This window comes from Nicotiana sylvestris, chromosome 10, assembly GCF_000393655.2.
Source record: "Nicotiana sylvestris chromosome 10, ASM39365v2, whole genome shotgun sequence".
NCBI lineage: Eukaryota > Viridiplantae > Streptophyta > Magnoliopsida > Solanales > Solanaceae > Nicotiana > Nicotiana sylvestris.
In genome coordinates this window covers 35,702,089-35,719,791 of record NC_091066.1, presented here as the reverse complement: position 1 = coordinate 35,719,791, position 17,703 = coordinate 35,702,089, and the positions used below count along the sequence as shown (strand labels likewise).

Here is a 17,703-nt window from a genome sequence, read left to right as displayed (position 1 = left end):
AAATTAGTACGTGAAACCTTGAAACTATAAATAATAAAAATTTATTTATAAGATACATGTTTTACTATTTTGGTCTTTCATTTATGGCTCTGATAGAGACCAATCAGCCTTTTTTATCAAAGGAGTATTAACTATTATGGCCATATATATTTGTAATTTGTGTTAGCTACTATATATAACAACTTTTAGGCTTTGGGTTCATTTCTTTAGCCAATTTTTGGGTGATTAAATTTACTCCTTGTGTGACTCAGTGTGAGTGAGGGAATATCCCTCATATTTCTTTTATTAAACCTCTCGTCCTTGTATGAATTTCATGTTTGAGTTCAATCTCTTACCTTTTTTGGATTAATTGTAACGATTAATCATTAGTTTAATTGTTAGATTATCCATTCTTCTTCTAACTAATTTCTGTTTTCCCCATCTAATTTCTAATTATATCCTTGTATTTCTCTAGTTTCTTTAATTAGTTGTTCAATTATCTTGTTATATTGCATTTTAATTATTATCACTATGCAGGTTAATTTCTTTTTTTGGTAGCTAATTATTTTACTAATCACCAAGTAATAGTAAAATAGTACTAGTAAGAAACATGTCCCCGTATTCAAAATGCCACTGCTTAATTTTCTCCACTAACTTCAGTTTAAGAAGTAGCTAAATATAAAATATAAAATATTTTTGGTGACATGCTTTTGTTTGTTAAGTTGTGATCCAGCAGGCATTATGACTTCACATATAATCATGCTGATTAAAGCGTTAACAAATATCTACTAGTTGTTTAACTTGTGTTGTCCGTCGTCTATCTCAAAATAATTAAACCAACTTAATGATTCGTTTTGCATTAATTTCATACTTGAAAATACAAGGGTCAAGGGATTAGGTGTTCTGTCCCTTTCACAATCAAAGTAAATTAAAACGCAAGAAATATCTCCAGAAAATCTATATCTATATATATATTAAAGGAATAAAGATACCATATATAATTAGCATTGTGGTTAAGTCAAGTTGCAAGCTAATAAATGCCAATAATATATGGTAACTAATTTATTCTATATTTGATTATGTTAGCCAAATGCAAAATATATATATGATAATTTTGAATTTTATAGATAAAGTTTTTAAATTTGAATTAAAATAAAAATAAAGGAAATTTATCTTTTGTTATCATGTTATCATACTTAATTCAGTTAATGATCATATACAATCATGTTAGGAACATTTGTTATTTTTTCTAATTATTTAAATACTACGTTGCCTCTGGCAAAAAAAATAAAAAATTACTCCATATAACTATAAAACTCTTTCACATCTAAAACCCTATATTATAGTTTTTTAAAACACTATAGTTAGATTTGAATAAAGCGAAATTCTTTTAAAATAAATATAATATATAGGGTACATGTGTACGTTTATTCAAATAATAAAAAAGAGTTTAAAAATTAAATAAAAGTTTAGTTATATATATAATGAAGTGAACCTACATGCTAGAGAAAGAAACATCACAAAATGTGTTAATATTCAAAAAAAAAATTATTTTTTCTTTTTGAAGAAAGTTTGTTTGAAGAGTCAATTTGTATAAATGGACATCACACAAATAACAAAATATTGGTTATACAATTGGTATCATTAATTTTAATTTAACACCTTCTAGGAATTGAAGGGTATAAGTTAAAACCTTTTTATTTTGCTGCAGTCAAGCCAATATTGCAAGGGTATAATATTTTTTTCGTTGAAGAATATTAATTTTGAATCATTAAATTATGTGAAAGTATTTTTTCTTGAATTTCAACAAGAGGGATATTGGTTTATAATTGATAGTTTCTATATCGATTTTCAAGTGTAACAAAAAGTATATTTAAAAAAATGCTATGACGTGAATATTGTTTTTAAAAAAATAAAAAAAATATTTAATGTGATTATTTTTTAAAATATAATGCAATTCAAAAATAAAAGAATAAGATAGTTTTGAATTTTAGTAGAGAAGTTTCTAAATTATTATAATAGAAGTCATATCATGGATAAAATCAAGTAACCGAAATCTTATGAAATATTTGCATAAATATCTAGCCAGATTTATCGTTTACTTATTATAGCTTATATACATACATGATATACTAACAACGCACGATTATACACATATTATATATAGATTATATATAAATTACGTATCCTTCAATTTTTTAATTTAAGTGGTTGTGTGAGCACCTATTTAGGCTGATTAGATAAAGCCAAAAGAAAAATATGAAAGAATTTTAACCAAAGACTAAATATATAAATAAATTTCTAATATAGACAATTTCTATTAAAAATCATACTTTTATAGTGAAGTAAATTAACTTTTTGTTACAAAAGAAAGAAAGACATAAGAAATAAGATAAAAGAAAATAAACATAGAAAAAATGTATGAAAAATCTAAGAACCAGAAATAAGAGATGACAACAAATTCTTCTTATCTTTTATTGGTATTGAGTATAAAAAATTTAGAAGCTGATCTCATCGATTTTAAATATTATTTTCAACTTAAATACATAGATTATAAGATAAGGATATCTTAGAATATTTTTTTAATTTATATTGTGTGTCATTTTAAAAAAATTACTATTACTAACAAACTGATATGATATTCGAAAATGAATTTAAATGCAATCTGAGTAATTTGCATTAATGTTAAGCCAAGTATGGTATCGAGATAAAATTACTTGGCAATTTTAAGACAATATATGTAATGTTATGTAATAACAATCAACTAATTTAATATTTAATGATTCAAAGAACAAACAAATTGTATATATAGGGTATTCAAAATTTAAAATCTGTGGCTAGAGATATCGATAAACTCAAAATGGAGTCATACTGAAATAAAGTTTCACCGGCTAAAAAATTATTTAAACTTTTAAATAGCCGATTAAAGTAGATTTTAAATTAAGGATGATATCTTCACTTGAATATATATATATATATATATATATATATATATATATATATATATAGTTTTAGAAATTGAAATTTCAAAAATAGAAATATTTTTTGAAATATAACAAGCTATCAAAGAAGAGTCACGTCGTAACTAAAGAGTCATAGTAAAAGAGTCACGTGTAACTAAAGAGTCGTTCATATTGTGTCAACCTTTATGCTTTGCGATAAATACGAGTTATTATTTCTCTTCATGACTATTTTTAGGTTCCAATGACTCCAATAAGAATGGTGCAAAAAGAAAATATCACTACGAGATTTGAAAAAATGTTAGCCTTTTTTCATATGGTATTTCTTAATTAATATCTAACGATAATCTATATTATATAGAAGGTTTAAATTTTAAGGTTATTTACATATAATTCAAATATCTCAGATGTTTAACATGATTAGTGTCAAATATCAAAATGGAGTCATACTGGAAAAAATATATTCACTGGCTAAAGAATTATTTAAATTTTTAGATAGGCGACTAAATTGAATTTTGAATTAAGGATAATATTTTTACTTACATTATTATAAAAATAATTATTATTGAAAAATAAAGTTTTAGAAATTGAAATTTTAAAATAGAAATATTTTTTGAAAGATATCAACACACCAAATAAGAGTTCAAGTAGAAATACAAGAGTCAAGTCATATCCAAAGAATCCTTCATAGCCAACCTTTGATTGTTTTGCCATAAATATGAGTTATTATTTTGCTTCCTAATTATTTTTAAGATCCAATGACACTGTTGAGAATGGTACCAAAAAGGAAAATAGAATTATAACTAGGAAATTTGAGAAATGGTTAATCTTTTTCATGTTTTGTTTCTTAATTAATATCCAATAATTATCTATATTTATCAAGAAGGTTAGTGTCCGTGCATCCGCGCGAGTGCTAGTACTAGTACAGAGGAAAATCAGAAGGTGCTAGTAGTAAATTGTAAGCGGTTTGACGTATCACATCATACATTACGAATCATAGGATGTTTATATTTTAGCAACTTAGCGATCTTGTAGTAAAAAGATTTCGAATCCTTTACAGGTTATATACGCATTGTTTGGTGACTTGCTTACTCAAGAAAATTAGGTGTTTCTTTGAAAAATATTTATTTAGACTACCCTATCCTTTTTTTTTCTCAATCTGGTTAAGTATGAAAATGTAGTTATCGCTCTATCACAACCCTTATTTGTATAAGAGTTGATAAGAATTGTAAAAGGCTTGTGTATAGTGATTATAATAAAGAAGTTTATATACAAATATAAGAGGAGAAGGGAGAGAGGAGACAGAATTCTATGTACATAAGACTCTTGTGGAATAAGAAAGAATCTCATATGATACAACTTAAACTAGGAGTCTTGGATAGGATTAGAGTGTCTATCCTTATCATGCCCCCTCAAGATGGACTCAATCTCCTTGAGACCAATCTTGTTGACAAAGTGTGTAAATAATTGTTTAGGCAAGGCTTTTATTAAGGCATCAACAAGTTGATCGCCAGTGGGTATGTGATTAACAGAGAGCTCATTGCGTTCCACTTGATCTCGAACAAAGTGAAAATTGATAGCTACATGTTTCATACGACTGTGAAAAATTGGGTTGCGACTAAGGTAAGTAGAACCAATGTTGTCACAAAATACCATAGCAGGACTGGATATTGGAATGTGAAGCTCCTTCAGCCAGTTGGTTATCCAATTAAGCTCAGCAACAGCTGAAGCAACAACTCTATATTCAGCTTCTACGGAGGATCTAGCAATTGTCCATTGCTTTTTGGAGCACCAACTTATGGAATTATTTCCAAGAATGATAACATATGTTGAAGTCGAATGCCTCGTATAAGGAAGTCCACCCCAATCAGCATCTGAGTATGCTTGAAGTTTGAGTGAACTACTGGGATAAAAATGGAGACCATATGTGATAGTGCCCTTCAGAAGCGTAGAAGTCGTTTGGCAGCCTGCCAGTGCTTCCAACTAGGAGCATGTTGAAATTGAGCAAGTTTGTTTACTGCAAAGCAGATGTCCGGTCGAGTAAAGGTTAGGTATTGTAGGGAACCAACAACTTTCCTATATAGTTTGGCATTAGCAGGTGTAGAATTATCATTCAGTGAGAGTGCTTCACCGACTAACATCGGCGTGCCAACACTGTTGGAGTTTAGCATGCCAAACTTTTCTAGAAGATCAGCAATAAAGCCACTTTGAGTGAGAATTAAACTATGTGCATTTCGTAGAACTTCGACTCCAAGAAAGAAATGCAAGGGACCAAGGTCTTTAATGGAGAAACTATCACCTAGGAGTTGAATGGTGGTTTGGACTTGAGAGGAATTGGAACCAGTGACCACAATATCATCAACATAGATTATGACAAAGAATCATCTGATTTTCCTCTAAGGAACCCACAGGAAAGAAAAAAGGTTTTAAGCTCATTGTACCAAGCTCTAGGAGCTTGATGAAGGACATAAATGAATTTGTGAAGCTCGCAGACATGTTGTGGAAAGTCGAGGTTGACAAAACCCGGTGGCTGCTGCATATAGACAACCTCATTGAGAGTTCCTTTCAAGAAGGCATTGTTTACGTCCAGTTGACGTAAAGGCCACTTAAATGACACTGCTAAAGTGAGAATAAGCCTAATAGTAGTGTGTTTTATTACAGGGCCGAAAGTGTGATGATAGTCGACCCCAGGACATTGATAAAAACCCTTGGCTACTAACCTAGCTTTGAATCGATCAATCGATCCATCGGGTTTATGTTTTATACGATAAACCCATTTGCAGCCAACAAAATTATGTGAGGGTGAGCTAGGAACTAAAGACCAGGTATTGTTTTTAAGAAGAGCTGTGAATTTATCATGCATAGCAGCCTGCCACTCAAGGTATTTCTTGGCTTGATAAAATGTGTTAGGAGCAAAAGGTAGCTTCTTTGGTGAGGATACAGCAAGGTAGTCAAAAATAACCTTAGGTTTGAAAATGTTGTTTGTGCTCTAGTGACCATGCGATGATTGGAAGATTGCAACCTAGGTTGTGGTTAATACAATGATGATTGAGATGGAGAAGACATAACAGTAAGTGAGTTAGGTGTAGAAGATACCTGTGAAGGAGAAGCTGAACTTACAGATGTCTTTGGTGGCATGTCAGCCGCAATGGTAGAAGTTGAGGTGATCTCTGGAGTGACCTGAGCAGCAAGTTGTTCAAGGTGTGAAGGTGTAGGAAGCAGGATAAGTGTATCAGTGTTAGCTTGCGAGTTGGAATGTAAAGGAGGGCTTTCTAAAGGATAGTGCCAAGAGTCCATATTGAGAGAAGATGCTCGGGCAAGAGCGGAAAAGTTTGATTTGAAGGGAAAGATATGTTCAACGAAAGAAACATGTCTGGAAAGATACACTTTGAAAGAAGAGAGATCAAGACAAACATAGTTGTTAGTGATAGTGGAGTATCACATGAAGGCACAAGGCTTAGATTTTGGATCAAGTTTGGAAAAGGTATATGGTTTTAACCATGGATAGCAAAGGCACCCCAAGACTTTAAATTTGTGATGGTTGGGTGAGGAGTTAAAAGGATATTGAAATGGTGATTGTAGTGTGAGTAGCAATGTGGGCAGACGATTGATAAGGTAAACGACAGTTTGGAAAGCAAGGGACCAAAATTTGAGGGGACAGATGCATGGTGAATCAAGGTTAGAGCTATATCAACAATATGTCGATGTTTTCTTTCGGTTGTACCAACGATTTGCGGAGTGTAAGGAGGACTTATTAGGTGTTGAATGACATGATTCAACAGATTAGACTTGAGAGCAACATATTCGCCTCCTCCATCCGTATAGAATGTTTTAATTAACATATGAAACTAATTTGTTATCATGCGTGTGAAGTTTAGAAATATATTGTCACGACCCAATTTTCCCCTCCATTGGGTTTCGTGATGGCACCTATTCTTAGGGACTATGTAAGCCTAACATTTACGGAATATCAACAATAATAAAGAAAGTCTAACAGTCTCGATATAGAAATTTTTGTAGAATTCACAATTTTCCAAAACCGGTAGTACAAGTCATAAGCTCTACAGAATTTACTACAACTTCTAAATACAACTGTTTGAAAATAAGTAAAACAGTGTGAATACAAAATTAGGAAGGGGACTCTGAAGCCTGCGAACGCAGCAACGGGTGTACCTTGAGTCTCCACAGTAACGATCCGCACAGCTACTAACGAACAAATACCTGGATCTGTACAAAAAATATATAGAAGTATAGTATGAGCACACCACAACGATACCCAGTAAGTATCAAACTAACCTCGGTGGAGTAGTGACGAGGAACAGTCAAGACACCTATTGGTCTAATAAACTGAACAAGCATAAGTATAGGGACAACAATGCATGATCTCTACATAAAGACTACGTGATATGGCTAACAATACAACTGCAATAAGGAAGGAAACAACAAGTAACAACAGAACACCATAATAAGGACACTGAAGAGTGAACGGAAACACAACCCAAATCCGAAATCACAAATAGAGTAAAGGCAAGTAATAACTCAGCAACTACGACAGTTTTCACATCAGGTCTTAGCCAACAAACTCCAATCAATTAGTTCAAACCTTCAAGTATAAATCTTTCACCCATAAGTTTTCGAATAGAAATCTTTAGAATATAATCCTTTCCAATAAAGATATTTCGAAATATACTTCGTTCAAATAAATATCTTTCAAACATAGTTCTTTCAAGATAAATACCTTTCGAATATAATCTTTTCAAATAAATATCCTTCGAATATAAGTCATCCCGTGACACCTCATCTCATAATCATACAATACGGATTTCAATACTTGAACCCTAATACTTAGCATCATGTGCCATCATCACACCTTATAACGGCACTGACGACTCACGTACCAAATAGAGTCATTCTCACATGGAAGGCAAGTAAACAAGGGTGTGTGTCTATAATCAGCAATATCCTTCCATAGTCCCAAAGTAAATATGCAGCGCAACCAACAGAGATAACAGTTATAGCACGACAGAAACCTCGTGCATCACCACAACAAGTACAACAACAATAATGACAATAATACAAAGTACGACAAGTAAATTAACTCAAGAACTTTAAATCACAAAGAAACGGTAGAACTCATTCACAAGGAATAATCACAGTAAGAATGCTAGGCGTAAAAAGAGCAGCTCAACAAGGAAGGAACTAATATGCGACAATGATTCCACAATATACAGTTCGACAACAAGGAAAAACTAACACAAGTCAAGAAGTTCCAAATAAGGGCAAGTCAACTAAACACATGGGATATCTAGACTTCTTTTAAGGTTGAGCAGTTACGAAGAATATTCAACAATTCAATTAAAGATAGATAGCGGAAAGGTAATCATAACCTCAATTAAGACTAAACAATTATAGGAGGAGATGATGATAATTTCAAATAAAGATAAACAGTTATGAAGAGATAGCATGACAATAGAAGAGGTAAAATCTTCAGTTAAGTCAAATAAGAGTCAAATAGGCAATAAGAGGGAATCTTAAAGCAATTAATTTTAATTTAAGCGTGCAGAGGTGAAACTAGTTAATAAGAACTTAGTCATATCAAGAACAACATCATACACAGTGAATATAAGGACCTAAGAACCCTAAAAGGCCAATTGTTCACAAATAAGTCCGAGCACACACTCGTCACCTTGCGTGGACGAACTATAATCAACATAGAAGACTCAAATCCTAAGGAAAAATCCCCCACACAAGGTTAGACAAAATACTTACCTCAAAGAAGACAAACCGATACCTCTAAAATGAACTTCTAGGATGAAAAGACCTCTGGATGGATCAAATCTAACCAAAAATAACTTCAAAGCACAAATAAAACTCACAAAAAACTATTCCGGATCATAAAATCTCAATCTTTAACAAAATCCAAAAATCGGTCCAAAAGTCGACCCCCTGGCCCGCACCTTGGAACCCGACAAATTTTACAAAAATCGAATACTCATTCTGATACGAGTTTAACAATACAAAAATTATCAAATTCCGATACCATTTTGTCCTTCAAATCATGATTTTTCATTTTAGAAATTTTCTTCAAAAATCAACTTTTTTCTCAACCCAAAACACAAATTAAATGATAAAAATGAAGATAAAATCATGGAATATATTAAATACTAGGTGAAGAACACTTACCCAATCAAATTTTTTGAAAAACCCACAAAGAATCGCTCAAAACCGAGCTCTACAAGTCAAAATATTGCAAAAATAGCCTAACCCTCGATTTGAAGATCTTATATTCTGCCCAGGTGTTAAAGCATCGTGAACGCGGAGGAAGGATCGCATTCGCGAAGAAGAAAAATGAAGGCTGCCCAAGGTGTGCTTCACAAACGTGAAGACACGCTCGCGAATGCGGAGAAGAAAAGACAGAAGCCTACGCTAACGCGTAGGGAAACGCGCGAACGGGAAGAGTAATGAGTACCAGTGCTCAAGGCCAGGTTTCTACTAAGCGAACGCGGAATAGAAGACACAAACGCAAAGAGAAATGTGCAGAGCTACGCGATCGCAAGGAATATTATATGAGCACGAAGAAGGAAATTGAGGCGATCAGCAGAGATGCTTCGCGAACGCGAAAGACATCAGACAACAGAACCAGCAGTTCAAAAATAAGGGAAAATGACCCGTGGCCCACCCGAAACACACCTGAGGCCCCTGAGACCCTGTCTAAACACACAAATAAGTTCTATAACCTCACACAGACTCGCTTGAGGTCTCAAATCACATCAAACAACACAGAAAATGCAAATCGCACCATGAATCAAACTATGAACTTCCAAATCTTCCAACTTTGAAAACTCATGCCGAAACTAATCAAACCAACCCGGAATGACGTCAAATTTTGCAGACAAGTCCCAAATGACAAGACGGAGCTGTTCCAACTCTTGGAATCTTATTTCGACTCCGATATCATGAAAGTCAACTATGGGTCAAACTTCTCCATTTTCCAAACTTTAACTTTTTCCAACTTCCGCCGAAATGCTTCTAATTACCCTAAGACCCCCAAATCCGAATTTGGACAAGCATCTAAGTCCAAAATTACCATACGAAGATGCTGACATCATCCAAAACTCATTCCGGAGTCGTTTACACAAAAGTTAAATTCCGGTCAAATTCTCACTGCTTAAGCTTCCAAAACTAGATTCCTTCTTCCAATTCGACTCTAAATCATCCGATAACTGAATTCAACCATGCACGCAAGTCGATACACATAATATGAAGCTATTCAAGACCTTATGCTTCTGAACGGAACTTAAATTCTCAAAACGACCGGCCGGGTCGTTACATCCTCCCCCTCTTAAACAAACGTTTATCCTCGAACGTGCCAAGATTCGTCTCGAAGTCATCAAATCACTAAATGCACACTTCCAACATACACCCACAGGTGATCCCACGTCACCCTAATCTACATAAGCCCGACAACACCATCTCAATTGCAAATTAGTCTTTCTACCAACACTGTTAAGCCACAAAGCCAAAATTCTCACCCTCCATCCATTTTCAAAAGACCCGATTCTAAATCTATATCCGGTATCGGTCTTAACTAGCTGCAACCACTTATGCCTACACCCATAGAGTACAACCACCTAACATGACACATCACACATAGGCCCATAATAACATTTCTGATCACAATAGCTGCCTGAAATTAAATCCAGCACCGACAATTAGCCTCATATTCGATAGAACTCTATTTCAAACCTCCATAACACTGACATCAATGCAAAAAACACGAATGTATCATAATTAAACATCCTAATCAACAAGTCACAACTAACACCACCAGACACACACCCTGCAAGCTAAAATTTAAGAAGCACAGAACGAAAATGACTGAATATGTAAGGAGAAAAACATAGGAGAACTGTCAAACAAGCCCGACAGGCACAACTCTCTATCAGCACTAACCTACAAAACAATATAACAAAGAAAGGATTAAAGCATATGAACAATTCACAAGGACCTCGTCCTGATATAACTACCATCGCGGTACACTGCCTGGTTCGAATACATCAAATCATATGAAATCACGAGGGTCCCGCCCTCAACTCTGAGTCACAAGTAGGGTATACATCAAACCAGCTGGAACCTCTCACTAGATCAATGTCGTTAACAGAATTACAACACGTACTGGCTCTCACACCGGTGGGGTAAAAAATCACAGCTCATAACCAAAAATACTCAGAAATCACATCAAGCCTACTGTAATGGACAATAGGAATTTACCACTAGCCTCATAACTCTCAATAATGAAGAGAAATAGACAATAGACATGGACTATCACTCATAGAACCTGCCAACAGAGCAACACATAAACAGAGTGCAAATAATGAAACACATCCATAAGTGGAGCAACAAATAGGGAACTCCCCCAATAAGTAGAACTGAAATGAAATACGGATGGTGCTCCTCTATAACAAACTAAAAGCATACTTGAATGACATCATCGGGCACAACAGCCTCAAGCCTACTATATGAAACACATCAACGGGCCGGGTCTACCCCTCTTGGGTGCCCTCTACTCGCTTGAATACCTCATTGTGACATATCTATCCGAGATCTAGGACAATATCTCACCATGTGGCTAGTATCTCCACACTCAGGGCAACTACTCTGCTAACGTGGTTGTGGGAACTGTGTAGTATGGGTACTCTGAGACCCATGAACACCTGAATCACTATGAAAAGCCTGAAGCGCAAGCTCAACTAGCTAACATACGAAACCTCTACCATGTCGCACCCTATCTCTAAAATAAGGACTAGTAGATTTCTCCCGTCTACGAGGCCTCCTCGCCTCCCTATACCTTCTCTTCTGATCTCGTCTATCCTTTCGCTTTCGGTCCCACATGCTCTCTAACCCGCGAGCGATCCCTACCACCTGCTGAAATGAAACATCTGACTCTAACTTCCGAGCCATGCTAAACTGAATATCATGCCTGAGTCCTTCAATAAATCTATGGACTCGCTCTCTAACTGTAGCGACCAAGGCAGGTGCATTCCGGCCAAATCACTGAATCTGACGACATTCTCTAATACTGACATAGTGCCCTGGCGCAACTGCTCAAACTTCGCGCGCCATGCATCCCCGAGGGATTGAGGTACAAACTCTCTTAAAACATCTAGAACGTAGAATTACTTGAAAACCCACGAAGAATCGCTCAAATTTAGCTTTACAAGTCAAAATATGACAAAAATGGCCTAACCCTCGATTTGAAGATCTTATATTCTGCCCAGGTGTTAAAGTATCGCGAATGTGGAGGAAGGATCGCATTTGCGAAGAAGAAAAATGAAGGCTGCCCAGGTTTTGCTTCGCGAACACGAAGACACGCTCGCAAACGCGGAGAAGAAAAGACGAAAGCCAACGCGAACGCATAGGGAAACACGTGAACGTGAAGAGTAACGAGTACCAGTGCCCAAGGCCATGTTTCTACTATGAGAACGCGGAATAGAAGACGCGAACACAAAGAGGGAAATGTGCAGAGTTATGTGATCGCGAGGAATATTAAGCGAGCGTGAAGAAGGAAATTGAGACGATTAGCAGAGAAGGACATCAGACACTAGAACCAGCAGTTCAAAAATAAGGGAAAATGACATGTAGCTCACCCGAAACACACCTGAGTCCCCTAAGACCCTGTCTAAACACACAAACAAGTTCTACCACCTCACACAGACTCGCTCGAGGTCTCAAATCATATCAAACAATGTCGAAAATGCAAATCGCACCATGAATCGAACTATGAACTTCCAAATCTTCCAACTTTGAGAACTCGTGCCGAAACCAATCAAACCAACTCGGAATAACGTCAAATTTTGCAGACAAGTCCCAAATGAAAAGACAGATCTATTCCAACTCTCGGAATCGCATTCCGACCCTGATATCATGAAAGTAAACTATGGGTCAAACTTCTCCATTTCCAAACTTTAACTTTTTCCAACTTCCGCCGAAATGCTCTAAATTTTCTACGGACCCCAAATCCGAATCTGGACACGCGCCTAAGTCCAATGTCACCATACAAAGCTGCTGACATCATCCAAAACTCATTCTGGAGCCGTTTATACAAAAGTTAAATTTCGGTCAAATTCTCACCGCATAAGCTTCCAAAACTAGATTCCTTCTTCCAATTCGACTCTAAATCATCCAGTAACTGAATTCAACCACACGCGCAAGTAGATACGTATAATATGAAGCTGCTTAAGACCTTATGCCACTGAATAGAACTTAAATTCTCAAAACGACCGACCGGGTCGTTACATATATTCTTAACTTCCGATTTAGCTTTCATGGGAAACAACCGAGTGTATTTAGTAAAATGATAAACAAACACCACATAGAAATGAAAATTATCAAAATAAGAGATAGGAGAGGGACCCCAAACATCAGAGTAAACTACATCAAATGGTTTCGTACTAGAAATAGTGTTTGCACCAAAGAGTAGTCGATGGCTTTTATTATATAGACATGAATTGCAAAAGGTGAAAGACTCATTATTCACTAATGGAAGCTTAAAAGATGAAACACAAGATTTAGTGATGCGAGGTTGTGGGTGACCAAGTCGAGCATACCCAAGATGGAGTGATGGTGATACTTGCGTGGTGAAATGAACTTTTGGGACACTAGGTGATGAACTACTTGCTGTAGATGGCCATTCGTAGAGATCTCCATTACTATGACCTTGCAGAAGACATGCTCTCGTGTTCAAATCCTTCACAAGAAAAGAATAAGGAAAAAATTCAATAGAGGTTAGATTTTAAGACAAAATTTCGCAATAGAAATTAATCTTTTCTTAATGTAAGGAGAGCACAAAATATTGCACAGTTTAAGGGAATTGGGAGGTGAGGAGAGAGTAGTGTGGCCTATATGTGTGATAGGAATAGTTTTACCATCTCCAACAATGATTTCATCAGTGCTTGGGAATTCAGTAGAGGCCTGTAGGGATTGAGAATTGTTGGTAATGTGATGAGAAACATCAAAATCAACTATCCAATTATTGGAAGGGCTGGAAGCATAAGCCATAAAAGTGGCAAAGTTGTCTTGAGCTTCAATTGCATTATGAGACCTTGAGCGATAGACTTTGGCTATATGACCATTTTTATCATATAACTATCATTGGATACATTGCTGGTTGTTGCCATTAGTGTAAGAAAGATTGAAAAATATAGTATATTGAGAGGTGTTGTTGCGGTGGGGGTTGGGGTTGGCTTGTGATACGTTCCTGTGATTGAAAGTAATAGGGTTTTTATTCTTGGAATCAGAGTTATGGGACTTTTGGTGAAATTGGGCAGTGATGATTGGTGCGGCACTCTTTGGTTCTGAATGTTTTATGAACATTTCATGTGCCAACAGTTTGTTATAAAGTTCTTCAAAGGAAATAGGGTTATCTCTAGCCTTAATAGCAACAAAGAGTTCTTTGTAGTTAGAACCTAGACCACTTAGAACTTTGATGACAATTTCTTCATCCGACATAAGGGAAACACTAGAGGCGAGATCATCAATGATTGATTTGATTTGTTTCATGTATTCATCAATAGAACGTGAGTCCTTTTTGAGGTTAGTAAGAGTATCACGAAGGCTGAATATGCATGAATGAGATTTATTAACATAAGTGGTTTGTAGTATATTCCAGGCATGGTTGGCAGTGGATGCGTGAGCTATCAGAGGTGCTATTGTGAGATCAACTAATGCCATAAATGTATCGCGAACAAGACTATCTTGACTTAGCCAAAGGCGAAAGGCATTATTGGGAACTTCTTTATTAGATTCATCTGGAATATGAGTGGGTGGAGGAGTGGATGAACCATCAACAAAGTTAAGAAGATCACAACCAAAAAGAAGTGTGGTGACTTGAGATTTCCAAGTGGAGTAGTTCGAACTCCCTAATAGTTTCAAAGAGAGTTGGCTGGCAGGATTGAAAGAGATGAGTTGAGAGGGTTGAACAATCCTTCTCTGGTTGACTAGAACGATGGGTGAGGAAGAGGTTAATTGATAAATGATGAAAAGTGCATATTTTTTTAGTATATTTGCATATTAATTCTTGTATGAGTCGTAGGAGATTACATGGTTTGTAAAGTAAAATATGCTCATTATGTGTTTCTTATATGTAGGAACGAGTTTGGATGATAAATGATCAAAATATGACAAATCAACACAAAAAGAAGAGGTATAAAGAATTGGGAGCTCGTCCAATTTTGTGCGTGGCACGAAAATGGACTCAAAAAAGGAGAAAAATGAAGGCACAAAATAGCGAAGCGAAGGCACGGATCGCTTAGTGAACTGAAAAATTGCAAAAGCTAAGTCTGCATCTATGGGTGCGCCATGCATTAAGGCAGACGCGGATTTCAGCTCTCCTATCCGATTTTGGATTGCCTTGGATGGCCCTCCACCCTAACTAGGTCATATAACTATATCCTAAAACATAACTTTGAAGGAAGAGACACTACTTTAGGGTTATACAACACCTTTGGATTCAAGAATACACTAGGAGCAATGAGGAAGATTCAACCACAAGTTTTTCCTTTCTTCTTCCTGTTTTCTATTGTTAGTTATGAATTTTTATATTGTATTTTCACATACTACTATGAGTAGCTAATTTATTATTCTGGGTTTTGATGGAACCTTTTGGGGGATGAATTTTTTTTAAGTTTGAATATAATTTAGCCTTTGAATTTCTTTACTTGTTCAACTACATGCTTATTTCTGTTGATTGAATGGCCATAAATTGACTGTTCCTATTTATTATGTATTGCTTGATAAAGGGTATATATATAGGTAGTTGTTGAACAATGTCACTCCTAACGTGTATGAGGAATCAATACGGCAGGTTTAAAGGTAGATTTAGGAATAACAAAACCTTGATGTGGTCATAGTGAGCGGTGAGATTATGTCAGCTAGCGTAGTTCGGGAGAATATGTCTAGTAAATTGTTGTAGTTACTTGGAAGAGAATTACGACACCTAAAGTGCTCACGATCAGTCGAGAATAATTAGGCAAAATTATAGGAGACGTAGCAGGACGGATTCCGACAATTGGAGAAATCATAACTCTAGACCTCCTTAATCTTGTCTCCAACCCTTAATATCTTTATTTGTTAATTTACTATTTTAATTTTTTAGTTGATTAGTTATATATAAGAATTTTAATATTTATAATTTAGGAAATGTTCAAGCTTGTAAATCTTAGCAATATTGAACAATTGTAGCTAAGTCTTAGTTCTTTGTGGGATTCGACTCCGAACTTTTAGACCGAATTATATTTGCAGCGATCGCTTATCCTTTTTAGGACTAGAGTTGGGCGTGATCAAATTTTGGCGCCGTTGCTGGGGAACTAACGGTGTAGTTATGCGTGTACATATTGCTAGGTTTCAAGTTTGAACTTTTATTTTTGTTTTCTTGTATTTGATATTTTTTTGTTGATTTTAGAAACATGGAATTTTGGAATTATGAGAGTTTTGATGCTGGTAATTCTACGTTTGATCCTCCTTATGCATATTATGGAGGAAACCACCCATGGCAAAATTATCAAAATATTCTCGAGAGCAAGTTATGTGTACCAACTCAATCTTATGTGTGGAATATGTGTGATATGTGTGGTGGTCAAGATGGTCACTTTCATGGTTGTACTTATATTTCTTATCTTCCCCCAACCCCTAACTTTGATGATTCTTCTTTTTCTTTTGAAGTTAATAAGAAAAAAGAACCCAAGGATGATGACCTGAAAGAGATCAATGATATGCTAAGGTGCCTTGTGGAATAAAATAATGAGAAACAACTGCACATACAAAGGCAAGATGCTACTATTAGCAACCTGAAGGCACAAGTAAGTCAACTAGTTGAAGCATTTAATGCTCAACAAGACAATATTGTGGATAGTAGCTAAGAAGAGCATGAATTAGATACCGAAATTGAGGTTCTATTGGAGGAGGACAAAGTAGAACACCAACAATCTAACCAACTAGAATTTGAGGATGCGATGTTGAAGAAGTAATACTAGAGTCAACCAGGGACGTTGAGGATATAAATTTAGTTGATAGTTGATTCTAGTGTGATTGGTGTTGAGGATGTCGAAAATCTTGAGTTTATGTATTTGAGCACGTTGGAACTCATTCCAAACACTTTTCTACATTATGTTCGGACGGTGAAATACGAATGGATATTTATGAGCATAAAAAGCAGTCCAGGGAAGAGGTAGATGAGCCTTATATTTTAAAATTTTCAAGGCCGTCTAGGCAAGGTGACACTCCTCAGTGGAGAGCCAAAAAGTGGATGAAAATTTATTTAATTTTTGGCTTGCAAGATTTTGTACCGCTCCAGGAGCATAATCATAAAAGTGAAGCAAAACTTGGGGTCAATTCATAAGCTCGAGGTGGAGACAAAAAGTGATTCGCGTCGTGCCGCGACGTTAAATCAAGTGCTTGTTGGGAGACAACCTAGCTTTATTGTTTTCTGTTATTTTCATTTTTGTTTTTTTTATTATTGTAGTGTTTGTTTTGATTTCTTTTGGAGCATGGGAAGCAAGGCTATTAGAAGAAAGCAAAAGTAAGTGAGATGGTTAGAACGAAGTGTGGGGTTCCCACAAAAAGAACTAAGTCTGGGAGAAGTTAGAGTACCCCATGAGCTGCTAATGCTTCAGCCATGGCCTACCAGGGAGTTTCTTTTACCCACTTATATTTATGGGTGTGCATTGGAGACAATTCACAATTTTAAGTGTGGGGTAAAAAGACTGTT

General features: G+C 35.6%; 1 protein-coding gene across 1 annotated transcript; it reads right to left on the bottom strand.

The window, feature by feature from the left end:
* Positions 1–5,307: 5,307 nt before the first annotated feature.
* LOC138879185 (uncharacterized) lies at positions 5,308–14,669 on the bottom strand. The gene is made up of 4 exons (XM_070158779.1): positions 14,193–14,669; positions 13,798–14,084; positions 6,036–6,312; positions 5,308–5,928 (listed from the first exon to the last, which is right to left on the bottom strand). The coding sequence occupies exons 1-4, from the start codon at positions 14,667–14,669 to the stop codon at positions 5,308–5,310; spliced, it is 1,662 nt and encodes a 553-aa protein (XP_070014880.1).
* Positions 14,670–17,703: the final 3,034 nt, after the last annotated feature.